General features: G+C 36.8%; 1 protein-coding gene across 12 annotated transcripts in view; it reads left to right on the top strand.

Annotated features, from left to right (window-relative positions):
• The window catches only part of PTPN4 (protein tyrosine phosphatase non-receptor type 4), a 206,884-nt gene that overhangs the window by 37,776 nt on the left and 144,789 nt on the right, over positions 1–24,319 (top strand). For 11 of the 12 annotated variants that reach the window (XM_025429215.3, XM_025429268.3, XM_049097143.1 and 8 more), the window contains one exon: positions 6,320–6,474. In XM_025429215.3, coding sequence (XP_025285000.1) covers positions 6,337–6,474 — 138 coding nt within the window. In that variant the 5' untranslated portion in view covers positions 6,320–6,336. Of the gene's footprint in view, positions 1–2,339; positions 2,443–6,319; positions 6,475–24,319 lie in introns of those variants that run through there. The other variant, XM_025429221.3, reaches the window with a different exon arrangement.

Below are 24,319 nucleotides of genomic sequence, written 5' to 3'. Positions count from 1 at the left end.
TATGAATAAATAAATAAAATCTTTAAAAAAAAATAAAAACATGTGACTCAGTTTTCTCCAAATAACTAAATATCTGTGGAAAGGATACTGAGTGTTCTGTTTGTCCTGATACAGTATTTGCTTAATGTTAATAATTGGTTTTCAAAATAATCTGCTGTTGGCACTTCACTTTGTAAGTAATATTCATAATAAAATTATAATATGTAAAATGTGAAGGGCACCTGGCTGGCTGTTGGAAGAGTGTGTGACAATTGATCTTGGAATTGTGAGTTTGAGTCCCATGTTGGCTGTAAAGATTTACTTTACATACATAAATAAACTTAAAAAGAGATAAAGGATGATATTAGCATTCACTAGACAGCAATTAGAGAGTTGTGTGAAATAATATAAACTAGACTATGGTGAGGGGCACCTGGGTGGCTCAGTGGTTGGAAGTCTGCCTTTGGCTTATGTCCTGATCCCAGGGTAGGATTGAGTCCTGCATCAGGCTCCCTGCAGGGAGCTTGCTTCTCCCTCTGCCTATGTCTCTGTTTCTCTCTTGATGCATGGATGAATATAATCTTCAAACAAACAAACAAACAAACAAAAAAACTAGTAGATTGGTGAGTAATCATCAAGGAGAAAAGTAATTAGATTTCTTAAAATGGATAGTCTTTTTTTGTTCATATAGTCTCCTTCAATGACTTTTTGGAAGTTTATATGTAGCGTGGAGGATGATCGGAAGAGCCCCTTAGAAACATTTGATATTTTGCTCAACTGAGACTTTAAACAATTATGTTCTCTTAACATCTCTAAAAGAACATCTTGTTCTCATAAGTGAATAGAAAAATTTTGAGGTGCCCTAGGTAAAGGTGTCTCTTCTGAGAAAAGCAGACACTTATCTGCCAGCCAGATGTCATATATTAAGATGCTCATAACCTTTTGGGAGTGTGTTTTTAAGATGTAATGGAAATTCTGACTAGACTTATTTAGCTTGTTATTTCTTTATGGGCAGTTAGATTGTAACTGGCATAATTGTGCCAATTGTCAAGTGGTATGTATCTTAAAGGTAGATACTTTTCAAGACTATGGAAGAATCACATATGAAAACATCTGGATGAGTTACATAGAAATTTCGTTGGAACCGTTCATCTAGGCTCAAATGCAAATGTCAGCAGTAAATGGGGAAGACTGGTTTTGGCAGAATACATCGATATCTTTTGATCTTGTCACTCCTGTACCATTCTTTTTTATTTAAGATTTTATTTATTCATGAAAGAGAGAGACAGGCAGAGACACAGGCAGAGGGAGAAGCAGGCTCCCCGCTGAGCAGGGAGCCCGATGCGGGACTCAATCCTAGGACCCCAGGATCATTGACCTGATCCAAAGGCAGATGCTCAATCACTGAGCCACCCAGGTATCCCACTCCTGTACCATTTTTTGACATTGGGATACCTTTGTAACATCAACCAGTGTTCTTTTTCTGGTAGTCCCCCTACTGTTAAAACTAATTTGCTATTCTGTTGTTACTTATGAGTTTCATAGGTCTTTGCCCACTTTCGTTGGCTGGACCACTCACCCCAGGTGAAGGGAAGGCAGAGTTGGGGAGAAGGGAAATATATAGCCATTACAGGCAAGAATGGAACATGAGCAAAGAGATGATTATGTATGTTGCTTTGTATTTTCTTTTTTCTTTTAAGCTTTATAATAAGTCTTTGTATTAGAGAAGGTCCTTCCATATTTTAATGCTTTTAATCTTTAAGTTTATAGTCTTTGTAGTTCTATTTGAAGGTTTTTTGTTTTTTAAGTTAGCTCCACACCCAGCGTGGAGCCCAGTGTGGGGCTTGAATTCACGACCCTGAGATCAAGACACCTCACGACCCTGAGATCAAGACTTGAGCTGAAATCAAGTCAGATACTCATTGCTTCATTTTTCTATCTCTAGTGAATATTTGTTGGTTGAGTAGTACCACTGTGAAACATATTAGTTTTATATTGATGTGTAATGAATTACCTTCAGTTTAGCAGTTTAAAACAACACGTATTTCTCCATTTCTGTGGATCAAGAGGATGGGCATAGTTTGGTTGGATCTCACATAATTGAATCTAGATGTTGACTGAACTTTGGGAGCCTAGGTTCTTTTCCAGGCCCGAATACAATCAGATGTAAGGCTCCGATCTTTAGTTTCTGGCTTGCTGTCACCTCCTGGAGGCCTCTTTCACAGGTTGTCTCAAAATACAGAAGACCACATCTTTAAAGCCAGCATTAGAATTTGTATTACTTCAAGAAGTTCCCAATATTTTAAGGGCTTCCCCAAAGTCAGGCCCACCAAGGGTACTCTGTCTTTTTATTTACTCAGGTGACTTGGGACTTCAGTCACATCTGCAAAATCCTTCTCACCCTTCACCTAATTGTGGAAGGAAAATCTCATCAATTTAAGTCCTTGCCACACTCATTAGAAGGTATTGTACTCTTATCTGATTAATTAAGAATAAGAAAAATAAAAATTTAAAATTTGCATTTGTTCCTTCTTTGATACTTTTTTCTATGTAGATCTGAGTTTTTACCTGTATTATTTTACTTCCCTCTAAAGAACTTCTTTTAAATATCTTGCACTGGATTTGTTACCCCTCCCCCTCTTTTTTTGTCTGAGAAACTGTTTATTTCTCTTTGTCTTTTGAAAGATAATTTTGCAGGATATAGAATTCTAGGTTGGTGGAGTTTTTTCCTCTGACATTTTAAATATTTCACTCTACTTGTTTGCATGCTTAAGTAGTCAGATGTATTCTTATAGTTGCTTCTTAATATGTAAAACTGATTTTTTCCTTTTTCAGAGGTTTTTACTCTTTGATTTATAGTTTTAAAATGATATGCTTAGGTATAGGTTGTTTTTTTGACATTTTTCCTTCTTGGTAGATCTTTTTGGATCTGTGGTTTGATGTCTGATATTAATTTGGAGAGACTCAGTCATTATTGTTTCAAATAGGTTTTCTTTTTTACCCCCTCTCCTTTTAATATTCCTGCTATATCTATGTTATACCTCTTTTTGTTTTGTTTTGTTTTGTTTTGTTCCACAGTGTTTAGGTGTTCTGGGTTTTTTTTTCCTTCAGTCTTTGGTGTGTGTGTGTGTGTGTTTGCGTGTTTGCTTGCTTTTCAATTTTTGAGGATTTTTTAAAAATTTTATTTTATTTTACTTATTTATTCATGAGACACACACAGAGAGAGGCAGAGACATTGGTAGAGGGAGAAGCAGGCTCCATGCAGGGAGCTCCATGTGGGACTCGATCCCCTGGCTCCAGGATCATGCCCTGGCAGGAAGGAGCTAAGCTGCAGAGTCACCCAGGGATCCCCTTGAATTCTATTGATATCTCCTCTAGTTGAGATTCTTTCTTATGTTGTGCCAGATACATGTCTGTCAAAAGGCATTTTGTGTTCAAAAGGCACAAGTGTTACTGTGTTCTTTACCTTTAACATTTTTGGTTCTTTCTTAAGATTTCCATTTCTGTGCTCACATTGCCCATTTGTTCCTACATGCTGTCTACAATATCCATTAGAACCTTTAGCATATTAATCCTACTTGTTTTAAATCCTCTATTTGTTAATTCCAACATCCCTTTCATGTTTGGTTCTGATGCTTGCTTTGTCCTTTCAAATTGTGATTTTTTTTTGTTTTTTGTTTTTTTGCCTTTTAGTATGCCTTCTAAAGTTTCCTTTTGGAAAAAAAAAATAAAGTTTCCTTTTGGGCAGCCCTCGTGGCTCAGCGGTTTAGGGCCACCTTCCCCTCAGAGTGTGATCCTGGAGCCCCAGGATGGAGTCTCACGTCGGGCTCCCTGCATGGAGCCTGCTTCTCCCTCTGCCTGTGTCTCTGCTGCTCTCTCTCTCTGTGTCTTTCATAAATAAATAAATAAAATCTTAAAAAAAAAAGTTTCCTTTTTTTTTTTTTAAGATTTTAAGTAATCCCTACACCCAGTGTGGGGCTTAAACTTATTTAAGAATAGTGAGATCAAGAGTCACGTACTCAACTGAAAGCCAGCCAGAAACGCCTGTAAATTTTTCTTGATAGATAGGCATGATGTCATGGTAAGAGGAACGGCTATAAATAGGCTTTTAGTAGTGTAGGGAGAAAAAGAAGCATTCTGTAATCTTCTGGTTAAGTCTCAATATTTTAGTGAGCCTATGCCTCTGGACTATGAATGTCACAGGGTTTCTTAGGTTTTTCCTCTTTTCGATGGAATAGGATGCCTATAGTGGGTGGGAGTTGGATATTTCCCTTCTCTCACTGGATGGCTAGAGTCAGCTAGAGTTGAGTATTTTCTTTGCCCCAGGTCACTTTAGGTTCTGGTTAACTAGTTTCTCCTAAGGGCAGGTGTTTTGATGTATTTAATAGTTTTGGCGCGTGTGTATGTGTGTGTATGTTCATCCCTGGCAGAAAGCTTAAAACTACTTTTCTGGTACTTACTGTGGGAATCTAATTGGATTCCTCCAAGTGAATCTCACAATATTGTGGGAGTCGTCTTATGATTGAACCCCCTGGAATTTTTAACTCTCAGAATTGTCCACATTGAACATCTTGCAGTTCGCCAATTACAGTTCAGACTTTCCTGCCTGTGTACTGGCTTGCCTTGTGTTTTTTGCTTGAGAGTCTCTACTTTAGACCCACTGTATTTGCCTGTCCTCTTAAGTCTTGGAGGCAAGAGTTTGCCTTGGGTCTTCTCTCTCTCACATGAATTCAAACAGCGTTGTGATTTTCCAATCCGTTCTACTTTTTACTTGTTAGAGTTGAGTGGGGACTTGAAAAGCTCTTAACATGTGGAATTAGAAACCACGAATCCCTGTCTTTTAATTGGTGAATCTTACTGGGTTAGCCCTTCTTTTTCAACTGCTAAAGCTTTTTCCTTATACAATTCTCATACTTGTGTAACACTGACTTTTACTTTTAGCTTTAATCATTTTGACATGAACAGTCTGTGATGTCAACTGCAGTTACTAAATACTACTGATTTGAACTGTTTTTTTTTTTTTTTCTTTAAGATTTTATTTATTTATTCATGAGAGAAATGGAGAGAAAGGCAGACACAGGCAGAGGGAGAACCAGGTTCTCTGTGGAGAGCCTGATGTGGGACTCAATCCCAGTTCCAGGCCTTCCGGATTATGCCCTGAGCCAAAGGCAGACACTCAACCACTGAGCCATCCAGGCATCCTGGTGTTTCTTTTTTAAATTATTTTTTCCTTGCTCATTATTCAAATTTCTTACTACTTATTGCTTACTCATATTTAAGAATTCTATATACTTGCGTTTCTAATATATTTTATTTCCTTTCTCTAATTGTCTTTAAGAGGGAAGTTTTATGAATTTTAAAATTAGGATTCTTGAATGTTTGAAAATGTCCTTAACTTTATTCTCCGACATGAATTCTAATTTTTTTGGTCTGTAATTCTGTGTTTCATTTAATTTTCAGAACTTCGAAGCTGCATCTTCATTGCCTTTTAATATCAAGTATTGCCAGTATCAGTATCTGTACTTTTATAAGCAATATTAATTTTTTCCCTCTTAACGTTAAAAATTGAGAAGCAGAGATCTGTAGTCATCTGTCTTCTGTTTTGTTTTCTTGAGAATTATAAGAATAATCCTATTAGAATTCATTTAAATTTGGGGATAGTTAAAAAAGTATTATTGTATTTTAAAAAATGGAACAAACTTTCATGTTTCCCCCAAATCTTAAATTTAGTAAAGGTAAGGGTCCTTTAAGGGTAAATAATCTTTCATCCTGCTGCTATTCTACAGTGTTTTTAAATATTTGCATCAGTGAGTAATGTCCAACTTCCTAAGATGGCATGTTCTTTTACACCTTTTTTGGGCTATTCCCAAATATATATATTTTGAATTGGACTGTGGCTTCCTGAACATTTTGTGTATTGTCTTCTCAATGGGACAGTTCAAAATAAAGCTCTTCTTCCAGCCACTTTGAATTTTATCTTATTTTTATTTTTTTAAAGATTTTATTTATTTATTCATGAGAGACCAGAATGAGAGAGAGAGAGGCAGAGACACAGGCAGAGGGAGAAGCAGGCTCCATGCAGGGAGCCCGATGTGGGACTCGATCCTGGGACTCCAGGGTCACGCCCTGGGCCGAAGGCAGGCACTAAACCGCTGAGCCACCCAGGGATCCCCAGTATCTTTTTTTTATACCTACAATTTTTATCCAGGTGTTTCAAAAGTTATAACTGCTTTTTTTCCTAAGTTTTAATTGGAAAACATAAAATAACCTAGGTGTTTTTAAACTACTTTGTATCTTCACCTGTTCTTTTATTTAGTGATTTTTTTTTTTTCCAACTTAGACCGAGTGTGGACAGTAATGACCTCACGTTTCCGATTGCCTGCTGGCAGAACCTACAATGTACGAGCATCAGAGTTGGCCCGAGACAGACAGCATACGGAGGTGGTTTGCAACATCCTTCTCCTGGATAACACTGTACAAGCTTTCAAAGTTAATGTAAGTATTCTATGTCTTTTTTCTTTTAATAATCTCTGGTTATAAATCTGAGAAGATTATATTTTAAAACTAAAACTGTTTAATTGTAGTACAAAGCCTTATTCAATGAAGAAAGTCTTTTAAGCATCGGTTTGTAAGTCTCTAGTGTAAGTTCTGATTTAAACTGGGTCTTTCAAGAAGTTGACAAACCAGCAGTGCATTATGATTAGTGGAGCAGGTCAGTAGTATGTGGGTGATTTTTATAAATGTGCTTGAGGTGCTTGAAAGCAATTTGTTCTCTTAAATAATTTAGACATTTTGTTTGTAATCTTTCTTGTATTGCCTGTGAATAATAATTGCTGAACAAAGATAGAAGACTGTCCTGATTTAATCTGAGAGTTGTCTGAAATATTTATTCATCTGATTTGTATCTGTTTTTATTTGCTTAATGTTATTGTGAGTTTCACCTATGTGGTATGCTATTGGTTCATTTTTATTGCTGTATAGTGCTCTAATGTATGAGTATGGTATAATTTACTTATTCATTTATTTCTTACCATTGTCCAGTATACTGTTGCTGTATATTTGGATTTTTTTCCACTTTGGGCTCTTGTCAGTAACATTATGTGAACATTGTTGTGTCTGTCTTGACATACATAAGGATGTGTTCTGTTTTATAACTTAAAAAATTTCAAATCTGCAGAAGAGATGGAAGAATAGTATAATGAATATCCACAGGGACACCTGGGTGGCTCATACATCTGCCTTCTTAGATTATGATCCCAGGGTCCTGGGCTTGAGCCCCACATCAGCCTTTCCCACTCAGCAGAGGAGTCTGCTTCTCCCTCTCCCTCTGTTGCTCCCCTGTCTTGTGCTCTTTCTCCCTCAAATAAGCAAATAGAATCTTTTTAAAAAAATGAATATCTACATACCTTTTAGCTAGACTGATCTGTTGTTAACATTTTGCACATTTGCTTTATCTTTTTCTTTGTGTTTTTTCCTGAACCTTCTGAAAGTTAATAATACAGTTCACTGGTAAATACTTCAGCAGCCTAGGAATCTCATAAATTACCACAGAACCATTATCACCCTCAAAAATCAAACATGAAAATAATAGTAGCTGGTATATAGTCCGTGTTCAAACTGGATTCCTCATTCCTCATTTCTATATTCCATCTGTTTCCTGCTGTGTTACCTGGGTATTTCTATTAGAATATCATTAAGGGATGCAAAATACTAATCTGCTGAAATTCTGCCATTTATGCCAGCCTGGATGGATATGAGCATTATGCTCCGTGAAATGATTTAGGTAGAAAAATAAATGCTGTAGTATTTTACTCCTGTATGGGAGCTGAAAAAGCTGACAAGGGATTGGAATGTGTGGGGGAAATGGAAATGTTGGTCAAACGGTACAAATATCCAGTTACGAATAAGTTTTGGGAGTCTAATATATAGTAGGAAGATTGTAGTCAACTGTATTGTACTATATATTTGAGAGTTGCTAAGAGAATAAATCTTGAATATTTCACCACGCACAGAGAAAGGTAATGTGGGAGGTGATGAATGTACTAATAACTTTATCATGGTAATTATTTCACAGTGTGTATGTGTGTCATATCACCTTGTCACATATCTTAAACTTACACATGTCATATGTCAATTATATGTCAACAAAGCTGAGGAAAATAAAATATTGATCTTCCTTCTTTCCCAGTTTCTTAAGCTTAAAATTTTCTATGTTATCATATAACACGATTACTAATTTATCTTTCTTTTTACCCAAACTCGAGGCCATTTCACATTGGAAAAGGGATTACAGAATAGTACCTTCAAGTGTATTATCTAACATACCCAACTAATGTGCTTTTCCAAAATGTCAAGCTTTAATTTTTTTGTATTCTGTCATCTGTTCAATAGGTAGATAGTATAGGTTGCCAGCAAGGGATAATACTGAATAAAGGGAATTCTTCATATAAATTTTTAGCTAATGGAAACTCATATTAGGAATTGATACAAGAAAATAAGCCCTTTTCCAGTTATTGACTTAATAAAATTCTTTTATTGGGGGGCTAGATAATAAATCTTAATATTAATATTTAATATTTACTTTTCATTTAATCTTATAGTTTTGCATTTATTTCAAAATATTGCAGAAGGATTTGCTGTGTTTCCCATCTAGCAAAATATTTTCTTTTGGGCACTTTAATTAGTAATGGAATGTTGTATTTTTCAATATAGTAATCAGTGTACTAATTGCTCTTTTAGAGAGACATATTTAATATATTTATATGTTTTTATTATGTATTATATATATTTAAATATCAATTTGAGTACAATTGAGGGCATTAATACTAGAATGATAAATATTATAATACTAGAAACTTTATCTACCATTACTTCAGTTCATCAACAAACTTAAGAGGAACTATATCAGAGATTGACTATTGGATATGTAGCATATTTATTCCTCTGGGTGTTTGGACCCAAGTCTTTCAGAGTGTCCAAGTTTCTTTGTACTTTTGTGTAGATACTGCATATTTTAATCTGTATGAATGGCTCTCTAATTATGCCCTTTACAATCTGTACAGCGTTATGTAATCTTGCCTGCAAGTTAAGAGGGGAGTTTGAGCCTCTGATGTTTGTTCTTTGTGTCCACTAAGTACCAGTAAGTCTCAGAAATACCCACTGTGGGCAGCTGCTAGTCACCAATATCTCTCTATTCACTGAGAAGGACAACTACTCAGTTTCCCTGGATATTACCAAGCAATGGTTTCTAATATCTTAGCGGAATCACTTCCTTCCCTAAAAGATTTCTGTACCAAAGATGAAATATTCATTGTTGCCAAAGTCTGCTTTTTTTCCATCTGGTATTCGTTTCATCAGAAAATGATATAATGAAGGAGTTGATATAACCTCATTAGTTCCTTTTTTTTATTTCTCTATTGTAGACATAGGATTGAGATCAGCCTATTAACATTGCTTCAGTTTGAAGTTCCATTTTCACTGTGGCTTTGGCACAACCATTTATTTTACTGTAGTCAGCCTATGGAGTGTGTTTAGTCTCTCACGTCCTTAAATTCAATGTCAATCACTAAAAACACATTTCCATTAAATACTTTAAAATATGTAGTATCCATACTACATGGATTGATTTCACCTACCTTTGAGGATTTTTTCCTAATTTTTGGCTTTATCTTAGTATGGCTATTTAGCAGTAGCCTCTGTGACAAGGAAGTTTTGGTGAGAACCATCCTATTCCAGTTTTCTATCAGTCATCAGCATCATATACCTTTAATAAATTATCTCAATATCCTATATCTGTGTAAGTCATGGATTCACCTAGGTATGGCTTATATCTTTTCCATGTATGAGACCTCAGTTAGAAGACTCAAAGTCTGGAGGCTATAATCATTTGAAGGTTTATTCACTCATATGACTATTACCTGAGACCTTAGCTGAGGCTTAAACACCTATATTTGATCTATCTGTGTGCCCTGGGCTTTTTCATAGCACAGTGGCTGTATTACAAAGGTGAGCATCCACAGAGAGAGTGGGAGCCAGGTTGTAGCCATATTGCCTTTGTGATCCAGCTTTGGAAGTCACATAATGTCACTACCACCATATTCTGTTTGTCAGTGCTGTTATAAAGTCACACTCAGGATCAGTGGAAGGGGAATTTATTCACACATTATGCATTCAGGGAGTTCCTTTATTTCATTTAATTTATTTGGCTTTTATTTTTGTCCACATTAATTTTCCCTCCGTTTACTTTTTAAAAAAATTTTTTTAAATTTATTTATTTATGATAGTCACAGGGAGAGAGAGAGAGAGAGGCAGAGACACAGGCAGAGGGAGAAGCAGGCTCCATGCACCGGGAGCTCGATGTGGGATTCAGTCCCGGGTCTCCAGGATCACACCCTGGGCCAAAGCCAGGCGCCAAACCACTGCACCACCCAGGGATCTCCATTTATTTTTTTATTTCTAAAAAATTTTTATGTTAAGTAGGTTCCATGCCCAATGTGGGGCTTGAACTCATGACCCTGAGATCAAGAGTCATACAGTCTACCAACTGAGCTAGCCAGATGCTCCTCCCTCAGTTCACTTTTTGGAAATGAAATTATCTTTTTTTTTTTTTTTTTTTAAGATTTATTCATTTATTCATGAGAGACAGAGGCAGAGACATAGGCAAAGGGAGAAGCAGGCTCCTCTCAGGGAACCTGATGGTGGGACTTGATCCTGGATTCTGAGATCATGCCCTGAGCCAAAGGCAGACGCTCAACTGGTGAGCCACCCAGGCATCCTGGAAATAAAATTATCTTAAAAGTGCTAAAGTTCTTCTCTCGAGTGCATTTCTTTGTTATATATCTTTTTGTACTTAAAAATAACTGATAATTTTTTGGTGATACCAGTACCTCAGTTGTTAACAAAAGATGCTATAAATCATCGACTTTTCTTCTCTTGAAATAAAGTGAAATTTAACTAATACATATTTTAGTTACGTGATAATTTGGGCTGGTGAATATTTAGTTGGCTAAACCTTATGCTTTTTTTTTGTCTGTTAAATAATATGTTCACCAAATTGGTAGTATAAACCAAATTACGAAGGTGAGGTTAGCAGGTGGATATGGATTGAGATGGAAAACTAAAGGCGTATAAGGATGGGGGATTTAGCAAAATGAAACATACTTGTTTTTGTATTTGTTTTGTTTTGTTTTGATTTAGAGAGCACAAGTGAGGGGTTGGGGGCCAGAGGAAGACGGAGAGAGAATCCCACACAGGCTCCATGCTCAGGGTGGAGCCCAACACGGGCCTGATCTTAAAACCCCAAGATCAGGACCTGAGTTCAAACCAGGAGTCTGATGCTCAACTGACTGAGCCACCCAGGCTCCCTGAGAGAGAATCTTAAGCCAGCTCCATGCCCAGCACTGGGTCTCATGACCCTGAGATCATGACCTGAGGTGAAATCAAGAGTCAGACACCCAACAGACTGAGCCACCCAGAGACCCTGAAACTTACTTTATGTGTACAACTTAAGAGTTTTAAAAAGCTTTAATTTTTTATTTTAGAGAGAATCAGAGCACAAGTAGGAGGGACAGAGTGAGAGGGAGAGAGAATCCCAAGCAGACTCCATGTTGAGCCTGACTCATGGTTTGATCTCATGACCCTGAGATCATGACCCTAACTGAAACCAAGAGTTGGGGGCTTAACCCACTGTACCACCCAGGCATCCCAAGATTTTTTAAAAATTTATTTATTTTAGAGGGAGAAAGAGTGATTGGGGGGAGGGACAGAGGAAGAGAATCTTTCAGGCAGACTTTGTGCTGAGCACAGAGCCCAGCGTGGGGCTCCATCCATAACCCATGAAATCATGACCTCAGCTGAAACCGCGAGTCTGGCATTCAACCAGTTGAGCCCCTCATGTATACAATTTAAAAAACCAAATAGTTTAAAAATGTTATAACAAAAACTAGCAAGTTTCTGCCTTAGAAAAAAAAATATTCAACACATTCAGTTTATCTTTCATATTTATTACTGTGGTTCTAAGAAACATGCTTATATTATTTCCTGTTTTGTCTGCCTCTTTTTGCTTTTCATATTTTGTATTGGGTTTGAAGGATGACTTTAGATCTCTTATACTTTCTCCCGCCCCCGCCCCCATACATAGATACCCTGTTATCTTTTCAATAAACAAAAGAGTTATGTAATAATACTTGATTACAGTTCAGTATTTCCTTTCCCTGGAGAGAAATCCTCTTGTCATCTACCTGAAGTTTGTAGAGCCTTGCTGGGTCTTCTTAGAACTGAGTGAGAGAAAAGGACTAGAGAGCTCTCAACTCTTCAATAGGTAGACTTGCACTTATGTAGATTTCCCTGCTTTCAGCTCAGTAAAGATGAATCAGCAACTGTCCCGGAGTCCAGAATCTTACTGGGTCATCTTTAAATTTTTGGTTCTTACAGTGATTTGTACTGGAAGGAGGGTCATGGAAGAGACTGTTACTTGTATAGACTCAATTTCATTACTACCATCACTGTTACTTTGTTTATTTATTTTTTTCACTATTACTTTAGAGTGTTTTAAGCAAACATTTGTTTCCAGTCTGCCTCATTTAACCTTGACATGTCTCAGATTGATTTTCAACAGTGTTTATCCTGAAGGAGAATTTGCTATTTACCAAGATTTTTCAAGTAAAATCACATGTTAAAGTGCTGCTGGTCACCTTTAGTGCAAAAAGATATGATAATTTGCCAATTACCATAGTGTTTGAAAATTCAGACATTGCAGTATGTCATAGATCTTTGAAACTTAAAATGTTTTTTCCCTAAACTATATTCTATTAAGCACTGGAAAACTCTTTATCAATCAGATTTCTAGTTATGTACAGTTAAGGTTATCTTATTTCTTGTGCTTTTTCTTTCATTCTGTTATATTTTGTGATGTATATATAGTTCTATGTCATGTATAAGTTTATTACTGATAATGACATTTACTTCTATTGAGAGATTTCCCGAATAGTTATTTGTCTTTAGTTTGAAGACTTACTAGCTTTGTGATTATACACAAGTTTCTCTACCTTTTTGTATTTTAGACTCTTCATTTGTTAAGACAGAATAACATTTGCCTTGTATAGGATACTCAGAATAAAATGAGAATATTAAAAAAAATAAAATAAAATAAAATGAGAATATTTTTGAAATGCTTCTTTGTCTGACTCACATTATACATTCAAAAAGGTTGAATCTTCTTTTATTGCTTGTGATTTAATAGATTGAACTTATTCTGTAGTTCCAGATATTTTCTTAGAAAAATATTATTCCATAAAATAGCAATATGCTAATTGTTTTATATATTATATTTTTGTTCTATGTACTGTTTCCAAAACCTAATGTGTTTCCTGGCAAAATAGATTAAAGATACATGTACATAGAAATTGTAAAAATGCCAATTTATTCTTAAAAAGTAAAGAGGAAACAATTGTTAAGTTTACATTTTTGAGAATTAGGTATTTATTATCTTGGCAGTTGTATAGTAAATAAAATTGTGAGTTTCATCATGCCCATTTAATGACTGAATTAGTGAGAATCCAGTATATATTATGAGAAAAAATAATTGTGAAAAAATAATGGCTATAAGCCGTTAAGTTTTTGGGGAGATATGTTGGATTCTGTTTAGAAAGGTACTGCAGAGGATCCCTGGATGGCTCAGTGGTTTAGCGCCTGCCTTTGGTCCAGGGTGCAATCCTGAAGTCCCAGGATCAAGTCCCGTGTCGGGCTCCCATGGAGCCTGCTTCTCCCTCCTCCTGTGTCTCTGCTTCTCTCTTTATGTCTATAATGAATGAATGAATGAATGAATGAATGAATGAATCTTAAAACAAAAATAGAAAGGTACTGTAGCTCAGTTTTTCTATGCCTTGGAAATTACATGTAGATTTTTTTTTGGTTTATTATAATATGTATGATATATCCTGTACAATGCATAAATCTTCGGTATAAAACTCAGTGATTGTATATGTATACATCTATGGAACCACCAAAAGATTATGTCATTGAATATTTCCCTCACCAAAAAAAGAAAAAAAAGATTCTCTTGTGCCCCCTTTAAATATTTCTAACTCTACTGTATTTCCTCTATGAGCTTTTCTGGGTAAATCTTTTAATATCAGACATTTAGTGATGACCTTAGAAATTACAAAATGTGTCTTTACTTTTAAAGTCTACCTTTAATACTTTCAGCATGTTCCCTCCCAAATATAAAAACCTTAAAACAGTTTAAATCCATTTAGTTGCCTCTTTTTTGTTATTATTACATATTGTAACATCCCCCTCATATGTTATAAACCTTTTAAGATGTTGTTATTGCTTTAAACAATCAGTAGTGTGTTATATTTACCTTTATATCTATTCTCTCTGCAGCTATTCATTTCCTACATATCCATGCCTCTATTTAGAATCCTTTCCCTTCATCCTAAAGAACCTCTTTTATTATTTTTTAAATAAGGTCCTATTGACGACAGATTCTTTCAACTTTTTGTCGTTTGTTATTCCTCGTTATGTGGGATATTTTTGCAGAGTATAGAATTCTGTATTGATAGGTTTTTCCTTCAGTAGTTTAAAGATGCCACTTCATTAGCTTTCATAGTTTCTTTCTTTCTTTCTTTCTTTTTTTTTTTTTTAAGATTTTATTTATTCATGAGAGACACAGAGAGGCAGAGACACAGGCAGAGGGAGAAGCAGGTTCCATGCAGGAAGCCCGATGTGGGATTTGATCCCTGAACTGGAATCGCTTCCTGAGTCAAAGGCAGACACTCAACTGCTGAGCCACCCAGGGGTCCCAGCTTTCATAGTTTCTCTTAAGAAGTCATCTTTCACTCTTTGCTTTCCTGAAGGACACAAGAGAGGTCCTTTCCTCTCTTGTTTTTAAGATTTCTCTCTTGATTTTTAGTCACCTGTTTATAAGTATATATCGTTTTGTATGTGTGTGTTTATCCTGCTTGGTATTCATTGACCTCTTTGAATCTGTAGGTTAATCTCTTAAAACATTTGAAAAGTTCTCATCCTTTAAGATTCAAATATTGCTTCTGACCCATTTTCTCTTCTCTCCTTCTGTATTCTAGTTACATATATATTAGATTGTTTGACTACATCCTACATCTAACATATGTTCTATTTTGCTTATAATTTTTTCCTGTCCTTTGAATAGCTCTTAATCTGTCTTTGCATGTACTAATTCTGTTTTTTTTTCCCCCTGTGCTTATTCTGCTATTAAACTTACTTAAGGAGTTACTCTATTTCACATATTTTGTAGTTAATAGAATATCTGTGTGATGGCTTTCATAGATTCTAATTCCTTGTTGAAATAGATCATTCTAATTTATTTTCTGTATTCTGACTCTGTTGTCTTAATATGTTGTCATAGTTATTTTGAAGCTCTTACATAAGACCAATATGTAGATCACTCCTAGGTCTGTTTTTGTTGACTGCTTTGTTTCTTGATTATCAAACACTTTTCCTGCCTCACATATGTACTAATTTTGCATTGTATGATGGATATTGTGAGTGTAATGTGGAGTAGTGGACAGCAGACTGGCCTATGGGCCAGATACAGCCTGGTGGCTGTTGTTTGGTCCTTGAGCTAAGAATGATTTTTTACTTTATAAAAGATTTTTGTTGTTTTAAGAGAATATGCGCTGGAGATATCACTTTCAAAACGTAAAATTACCTTCTGGCTCTTTTCAGGAAAGGTTTACTGACCCATGTTGTAGAAGCTGTGGATTGTTATCTTCCTCTAAATAAAATTTCATTTTATTCTGGCAGGTGGTTGAATTGCCATTGGGTCACTTTGATCCTGTGAGGCTTAGTTTTAGGCTTTCTTAAGGTACCTCTATTTCAATGTTGTTTTTACTCCTAGGGCTTGGATTATCTAGGGTCTCACAAATGCTTGTGGTATTCATTAAGATCTCTCTCCTCTGGTTAGTTTGTGTTTCATTTATTCAAAATTGTGCAAGGTCTGAAATATTTGTTTAGTTAACAGCCCCCCAGTAACTAATCTCTCCTAGGCTCCTAGGAGTCTAACCTTTGTATGTGCCGCCAGCAGGCAGATGAGAACCAGAGGGGATTTTTTTTTAAAGATTTATTTATATGAGAGAGAGAGAGAGAGAGAGACAGAGAAACTCTAAGTAGACTCCGTGCTCAACACAGATTCCAACACAGGGCTCCATCTCACATTACGACCTGAACTGAAACCAAGAGTCTGATGCTTAACTGACTGTGTCTCCCAGGTTTCCCCCAGCAGGGAATTTTTATATCAATTTTTGTAACTTTTTCTGTCTTTTTCCTCTCTAATAATCTGCCCCCTAAATCCAGCTACCTTAGCAGTCCCAAACATTAATTGTAGTTTTCTCTTCCCAGCAAGACTGCCACACTGCTTAGAGAAAGCCACTGTGAAAATGGGATTTGATTTATCTGATTCTCTTCTATCAAAGATCATTAGTGCCATGTTTGTTATTGTCTAAGGCCTGCAAATAGGCCTTTTTGTTTTTTTTGTATATTTGGTCCAGCTTTTATAGAGGTTTATTATAGCAGGAGACTATTGCAACCTTAGCTACTTCATTATGACAAGAACTGAAAATTCTGATGATTTTAAAATGAGAAAATATAACTCATTATATAATAGTGGATTTTGATTTGAAATATTTAGTATATTGGGATCCCTGGGTGGCGCAGCGGTTTGGCGCCTGCCTTTGGCCCAGGGCGCGATCCTGGAGACCCGGGATCGAATCCCACGTCAGGCTCCCGGTGCATGGAGTCTGCTTCCCCCTCTACCTATGTCTCTGCCTCTCTCTCTCTCTCTCTGTGTGACTATCATAAATAAATAAAAATTAAAAAAAAAAAAAGATATTTAGTATATTGCTGGCTGGGTTCTTTGTTCAATATTCATTTGAACTAAAAAAAAAAAAAATTCATTTGAACCAAATAGAAGAACTCAGATCTCAGTTAATAATGGTAAATGATAATGGTGAATGTATGCACCCTATAAAATCTAGTTAGTCTGAGGTATATTGATTTGATGAAGGGGATAAAATGGTGCTTGTTTTCCAAAGATGAATTCCTAGGCATGTGGGCCATCAGGTTTGTTATATTAGAAGATTTCAACTCGGAAGTCATCTGCTACATTTGAGATGCTTCTTAACCCTATTTGGTCTGGGCTCACTTACTATTAGAGAAACTTTGGCTAATCAGTTCTTTTTTTTTAAAAAAAAAAGATTTTATTTATTTATTCATGAGAGATAGAGAGACGGGAGTAGAGAGAGAGAGAGAGAGAGGCCGGCAGAGACACAGGCAGAGGGAAAAGCAGGCTCCATGCAGGGAGCCTGATGTGGGACTTGATCCCAGGTCTCCAGGATCACGCCCTGGGCTGAAGGCGGCGCTAAACCGCTGAGCCATCTGGGCTGCCCTAGGACCTTATTTCATATCATTTGAGGGAATAATCATTTAAATGTTTTTACCATCTTACTGGTTTTTTGTATTGTACTGAGTTGTATGGGCTGTCTGTCAAGGCCACAGTTTAAGACCATAATTAATTTGATGAAACTAAGTGGTTAGCTTGGGGTCATCCATCTCCATTTTGCTCTGTATCTTTCCTGAAATTGAATAGCATGCCATTTTCAGCTACTTGTGTCCTGTTCGTTGAGAAAAGATATGTCATAGTTCAGTTTCTGTGCTAAAACTTTGCTTTTAATATTCATTAGAATGGTGTTGATGACCATAGAGATGTAGTTGTTACTATATAGGTATGTCACATGACTTCTCTGATTCACCATTGCCAATCCCTATCTTCCTTTTGGATAATTCTTTGTTCTGAGTCCCCTGTGGGACCAAGAGTCCCCTGGGGGGCACCGGGGTGGCTCAGTCAGTTAAGTGTCCAACTCTTGGTTTTGGTTCAGGTTGTGATTTCAAGGTCATAAAATTGAGCCCTGCGTCAGGCTCTGCACTCAGCATGGAGTCTCCTTGAGACTCTGTCTCACTTTTTCTCCTTCTTTGTGTCTGCTTCTCCCTCTGCTCTCGCTTGGTCTCTCTCTCAAATAAATAAATAAAATCTTTTTGAAAAGGAAAAGAATAACCTGAATAGAAGTCTGTTAGTTCTACAAAGAATTACATAGATCTGGTCCTGGCTTTTAGCTATTAGACTACCCCACACAGATTACATAAGCATATAGTGATGTCAAAATTAAGACTAAACACCATGAATAATTGATAAAGGAAGTATTGTGATGTAGATATGTAGCATTGTATAATGAGAAGTGCATGAGCCTTGGAATTCAAAAGGCTAGATTTGTATCCTGGACCTATTAAATACTTGCTCTGAGACATTGTCCCACTTACTTGACCTTTATATATATAATTTCCTTATATATAAGGTAGAAATAATATCATCTATTAAGTTTATCAGGATGGAATGAACGTATATAAGACAGCCAATAAGGATTCTATTAAGGTGCTTTAGAAATGTAACATCTGTTCTTGCCCTTTATCTTCTTTTCTGTCCTTTTTCTTTAGTTACCCAGAATCAGCCAAAGTGCAGAGTTTAGGGGCACAGTGTCCACTCAACTGCTCTTACATCTGACATCAGTTGCAGGTTTGGAAGATTTCTAAAACCACCCAGAGTTTCAGTAATTTGTTAGAAGGATTCACAGAACTTATTGAGAGCTGTTATAATCATGGTTATAGCTTATTACAGATGAAGGATACAAATTAAGATCAGCCAAGGGAAGAACTGCATTGGGGAGAATTTAGGCAGTTAAAACCAAGAACTTCAAGTCCTCTTTTGCCATGCAGTCATCGATGACATCACCTTCTCCTAACCACCATATGTGACAATATACAAAGTCTGTTCCCAACCAGGGAGTCTTCCCCCAAGCCTTTTTTCATTTTTACTGGGCTTGCTCATAAACTCCCTGCCTAACTGACCTAATGTCTAACCTCTCCCAGAGGTCAGGCTAAAACCTAAAACCCTTAATCTCTAGTTCCTTTGGAGATTGGAACTGAGGTGATACAGCCCAAAGCCCCCTCATAAATCATATTGTTAGACTGTCAGGTGACCAAGGTCCCAGGCAAATAAAGATACTCCTGTCAAGCAGAACATTCCAGGGCTCTGGAGATCACCTCCCATTAGTGAAGGGCAAAGGCCAGTCTTCTGTTTGGAAAGATCATTTCTTCATGTTAGTGATACATCTTTGTAATAGCTGATTAAATTATTCAGTAGTTAACATTTCAGTTACTCATTTTTATCTAAGTAGTAACATACAATTTTAAATAGTTTTTCAAAGCCAAACAAAACAAAGCATATAATGAAGGCTTAATGAAATGCTCCTTCTTATCTATCTATCCATCCAGTTTCCAAAGGCTTTATTGGTAAGTATTTTTAGTTATTTTTGATTTTTATTTTCATATTAGACTAAATTAGTTTGATATTAGTGAAATCACCTTGTGCCTTACAAATGCGAAATAAATTTTGTAGACCTCTGTAGAGAACATCATCAGCTCACCATCTATACTCTGAAACTCAGTAAGCACAATTAAGGAAAAAACAAAACAGACTTCAAATAAGAATTTGCTGAAACCTATTTCCTGTGGAAAGCAGTACTGATTGTTCTTGTGTTCTCTTGATCTTCACGCTCCTTTTATTTGTATTTATTTAGTTTTTTAAATATTTTATTGATTTGAGAGAGAATGAGAGCCAGAGAGATCACAGAGGAAGAGGGAGAATCAGGCTCCCCACTGAGCAGGGGGCCTGAGTGGGGTTCATTTCCAGGACTCTGGGATCATAACCCGAGCCGAAGGCAGCCACTTAACCAACTGAGCCACCCAGGCGCCCCTTCAAATTCTTTTAAAACTCAGTGCATTTCTAAGATAACTCTGAAAATGAATCTTTAAGTAGAACACATCTTTTGAAAAATGTGTAGAGTAAATACTAGTCAAATCCTATCATATAAAGCACATTAGGTGGTGCTATCTCATAGGACAGTGTAAGACTTACTTTTTCACCAGCAATTCAGGAAGTTCCCTTAACTCCTAAGTTGGCCTTTGGATATTAGAACTCAACACAGTAAACAAATACTTGTCAAACATTTATTTATTTATTTGTTTATTTGTTTATTTATTTATTATTTTCTTTATTCATGAGAGACACAGAGAGAGGCAGAGACATGGACAGAGAAACAGGCTCCCCGCTGAGTAGGGAGCCCAGTGTGGGACTCAATCCCCGGACTGGGACCATGCCTTGAGCTGAAGGCAGATGCTCAGCCACTGAGCCACCCAGACGTCCCTAACATCTAATTAAGAACAAAGCTATACAACATAGCAAAACCCCATCTATGACATTTTTATCTCCTGCAAACTTAAAAAAATTTCAAGGCCCTAATGAAGACCACGAACCTACTATCAATTTAAAAAATTTTCCTTCTTCCTAAAAGAAGTGTGGTGTTTTGGGCCTTTACATCAAATCTGTTGCCATGGAACACAAATTCTGACCTGGTAACATAAAATCATTCTGGTAACCTGACATATGGTCAATATTCTAAGATTATAAAGTAAAGACATTCTATTGGATTCTGTTTTCAAAGGAAACTATTTTCAAAGAAAAACCATGAAAAGACTTCTAGCTGAGTAGAGACCTTGATCAAAGCATGGTAAAAGTGGGCATGTTTGCAGATCTTGGATAATGTACAGCAAATTTAGCAGGCCAAAGAAATGAATTTTCATGATGGGGCTCTCACCACTCACTGATTTTTGGGCCAGTTTTCTATAGCCTCCTCTTCCAGGGTCATAGTCCAGCCAGTACTTACTTACCTCATACCTTGTTTTAGAAAAGAAAGATTGTTTCTATTACTTTCAAGTCTTTGGACTGATAGCTGTGTCCAGGTACACATCACCTGATGCCAAAGGGGACTGACACTTTGTTCACCTTTAGTCATAGATACAGTCAACAGCACAAGACTTGTAATCAACTAGTTCTTTAGGTTTAACCATAGGCTGATTTCTTTCTGTGTACTTTTTACTGAATTGCTCCCGTGAATGTTGTTCCTACCAACTTGAATGCAGAAATCCTCATGATTGCTGTCTGGCTTAGAATCTGCTGAGTTAGTCTCCCCAAGACTCGCCCTGTCTTCACCACATTCAGTCCTTCCCAGACCATGGCCACAACCACCCTGGAACTTCACCTGCCCTGGGAAGAATGAGTGGTTCTTCAGGTCAGTGTAGTAGGAGTTCCTCAGAGGCCTGTAGAAGCTTCATGGCCACAAGTTGGAACTCCTTCTGCTTAGCTTTTGATGATCTAATCCACTAGGGTGCACCACGCTCCATCCAGCTTGATGGCAGTAACTGTGTTCTTCTGATTAGCTATGGCTGGGATGCTGGCTGTGTAGTGTTGCTTGGTGCGGCTGGAATCCACTCCCGCTTTTTTTTTTTTTTTAAGATTTTATTTATTCATGAGCGGAGATGCACAGAAAGAGGCAGAGACATAGGCAGAAGAAGAAGCAGGCTCCCCATAGGGAGCCTGATGCGGGACTTGATCCCAGGATTCCCGCGTCTTGACCGGAGCTGAAAACAGATACTCAACCACTGAGTGACCCAGGTGCTCCCTCCATCCTATTTTTAGTACTAGTTTCCAAATACCTTTGGGGATATAGTTTAGACATCTATTCCCATTTTTCTGCCCCGGTTTATATTTTTTATTTTGAACATAATTATTTTTTAAAAAAGATTTTATTTATTTATTCATGAGAGACAGAGGTTGAGAGAGAGAGAGAGAGAGAGAGAGTCAGAAAGAGAGGCAGACACACAGGCAGAGGGAGAAGCAGGCTCTATGCATGGAGCCCGACTCAGGACTTGATCCCAGGTCTCCAGGATCACACCCTGGGCAGAAGGTGGTGCTAAACTGCTGAGCTACCTGGGCTGCCCCATAATTATTTTTTACCACTCTTTCCTCAGTCTATTTTGGACATTATTTATATTGACTTCCTATTATACAAGATAAGGATTTAATGTTTAGTCCATTTTACATTTTAACACACCCCACCCTAAATTCTTATGTCATAATTTTTAGTTACTGTGGATCTATCTATCCCTCTACTATTTATCTTTTTATCTTCTGTTTATCAGAATTACAGATCTAATAAAAGAAACTGGAAATAATAAATGAGCTAAAAAAAATAAATCAGCTAAAAGTTCATTTTTCTTTCATTTAAAGGAATTCTAGAGATTGATGGTCCGGGAATGGATAGCAGCTTCACAGTTACCAAGGAGTCAGGTTCCCTGTTTGTCCTTTGCTTCCCTGAGAGCATGGCTATATACGTAAGATCTTTTCATGATCCAAGAAAGCTTTTTGAGTTCTAACACACTTGTCAGCTTTTAGGTACGTGGCAGTGTTACCCAAAACTGTGTTCACCTTTTGGTGGTTATTGAGCCAAAAGATACAGCTAAGCCAAAGAGTAGGAGAAGAAAGGGTTTTCAACACTGGTTATCTTTCCCAAAGTAGTGTCTCCTGAACAGCAAAATGGAAGTTTTAAACTAAGGGTGTGCACATATTCATGAAGGATCTTGCACAATGGGGACTACAGCATGGAATGGGAGCAGAAGTCTTCTGAGGGTGACTGAGTCCAGGTCAAAGTAATGGGGGCTGGCAAGCATCAGTTCACTAGTCCAGTTGATCTGTGTCAACGCTCAGAGAGATTTAGGTCCTGCAGAGATAATGATGTGTATCAGATAATTCTTTTTTTTTTTTTTTTTTTTTTGTATCAGATAATTCTTACCTTTTGAGTTGGCACTGGGAGTTTTACCACTGATTGATTGTTCCTGATATGATTAGGTTATATCCTGGCCTAATAGGGACTGTTTGCTCTTGTATCCTTTCACAAGATGACTAGGGACCTAAAATGTTCGTATGTCGAGAAAACTCTGTCTCTATTTTTCCAAAAACCTCTAACTCTTTATGCTTACTGTAGGGGAAAATGAAGAAGTAGAAAGGGCACATGCCAGTGTTCTTCCCCATCTTAAGGAACACTGTTTATGAATTCTACTCTGTAGTTTCTAGTTACATGTTATTGGCCAAAATTTAGTCATATCCCCTCATTGGTGCAGAAGGGACTGGGTTTATTGATTGATTGTAGGCTCCACGCCAATGTGGGGCTTGAACTCATGACCCCAAGATCATGAGTCACGTGCTCTACAGACTGAGCCAGCCAGGCACCCCAGTGCTGAGTATTTTAGATAATTGTTGCTACCCCAAACAATATTGGAGTTTTGTTATTTATTTATTTATTTATTTATTTATTTATTTATTTATTTATTTATTTATTTATTTATTTAAAAGATTTTATTTATTTATTCCTGAGAGACACAGAGAGAGAGATGCAGAGACACAGGCAGAGGGAGAAGCAGGCTCCATTCAGTGAGCCCGATGTGGGACCTGATCCTGGGTCTCCAGGATCACGCCCCGGTCTTGGCTGAAGAGGGTCTTGGCTGAAGATGGCACTACTAAGCCCCTGAGCCATCCAGGCTCCCCATGGAGTTTTGTTTTAAAGAAATGTGAGAAAATGGGAATGATATGCGCAGTTGGCAGTTCCTGCCTTAAAGTCATTGTTTACTTTTTTATGATTATGCAAGTTAATTTACTGGAAGGCCAAACAGTATATTTTGAATATATTTTGTTTTTCCTAGAATTATTCATTGCCTCCTTTTAAAAAAAAAAATTTTAGTTTTCTTATAGCTTTTAGCTTCAAGTTTTCAAATAATGGGTATACCTCATTTTATTGAACTTTGATTTATTGCACTTTGCTGATACTGTATTTTTTTTTACAAACTGAAGGTTTGTTGCAACTCTGTGTTGAGCAAGTCTTTTGGCCCCATTTTTTCAACAGCATTTGCTTACATTGTGTCTTTGTGTCTCATTTTGGTGACTTTTGCAATATTTCAAACCTTTTCATTACTATTATATTTGTTATCGTGTTATTTTTTTAACTGAATATTTAATTTGTAAGAACAGAAGGAATGCAACAAGGATTAGAAGTTTTTTTTTTTTTTTTTGGATTAGAAGCTTATAATATACATTAAATATTTCTGTCAAAGGTATTTCAGTTTTCAAAAGATGTTTCCTTGATTTCCCTTTTCTATTTTCCTCAGAGCGATAAGCAGTAATTACTACTCTCCTAAGTAGGCTGCCCTGTTGTATTGGACAGAAATTCTTTCTTTATGTTTCAAGTCCTCTTCATCTCCGAAAACCCCCCTTCCTTTCACCATAGTCTCACCACACTTTTTCACAGTAACATTGTACTCTGATAGAATTCCGTTACAGTGATCTTTGATATTACCA

Source organism: Canis lupus, chromosome 19 (genome assembly GCF_003254725.2).
Source record: "Canis lupus dingo isolate Sandy chromosome 19, ASM325472v2, whole genome shotgun sequence".
NCBI lineage: Eukaryota > Metazoa > Chordata > Mammalia > Carnivora > Canidae > Canis > Canis lupus.
The sequence above is the reverse complement of the archived record's forward strand: the minus strand, read 5'-3'. Positions and strand labels throughout refer to the sequence as shown.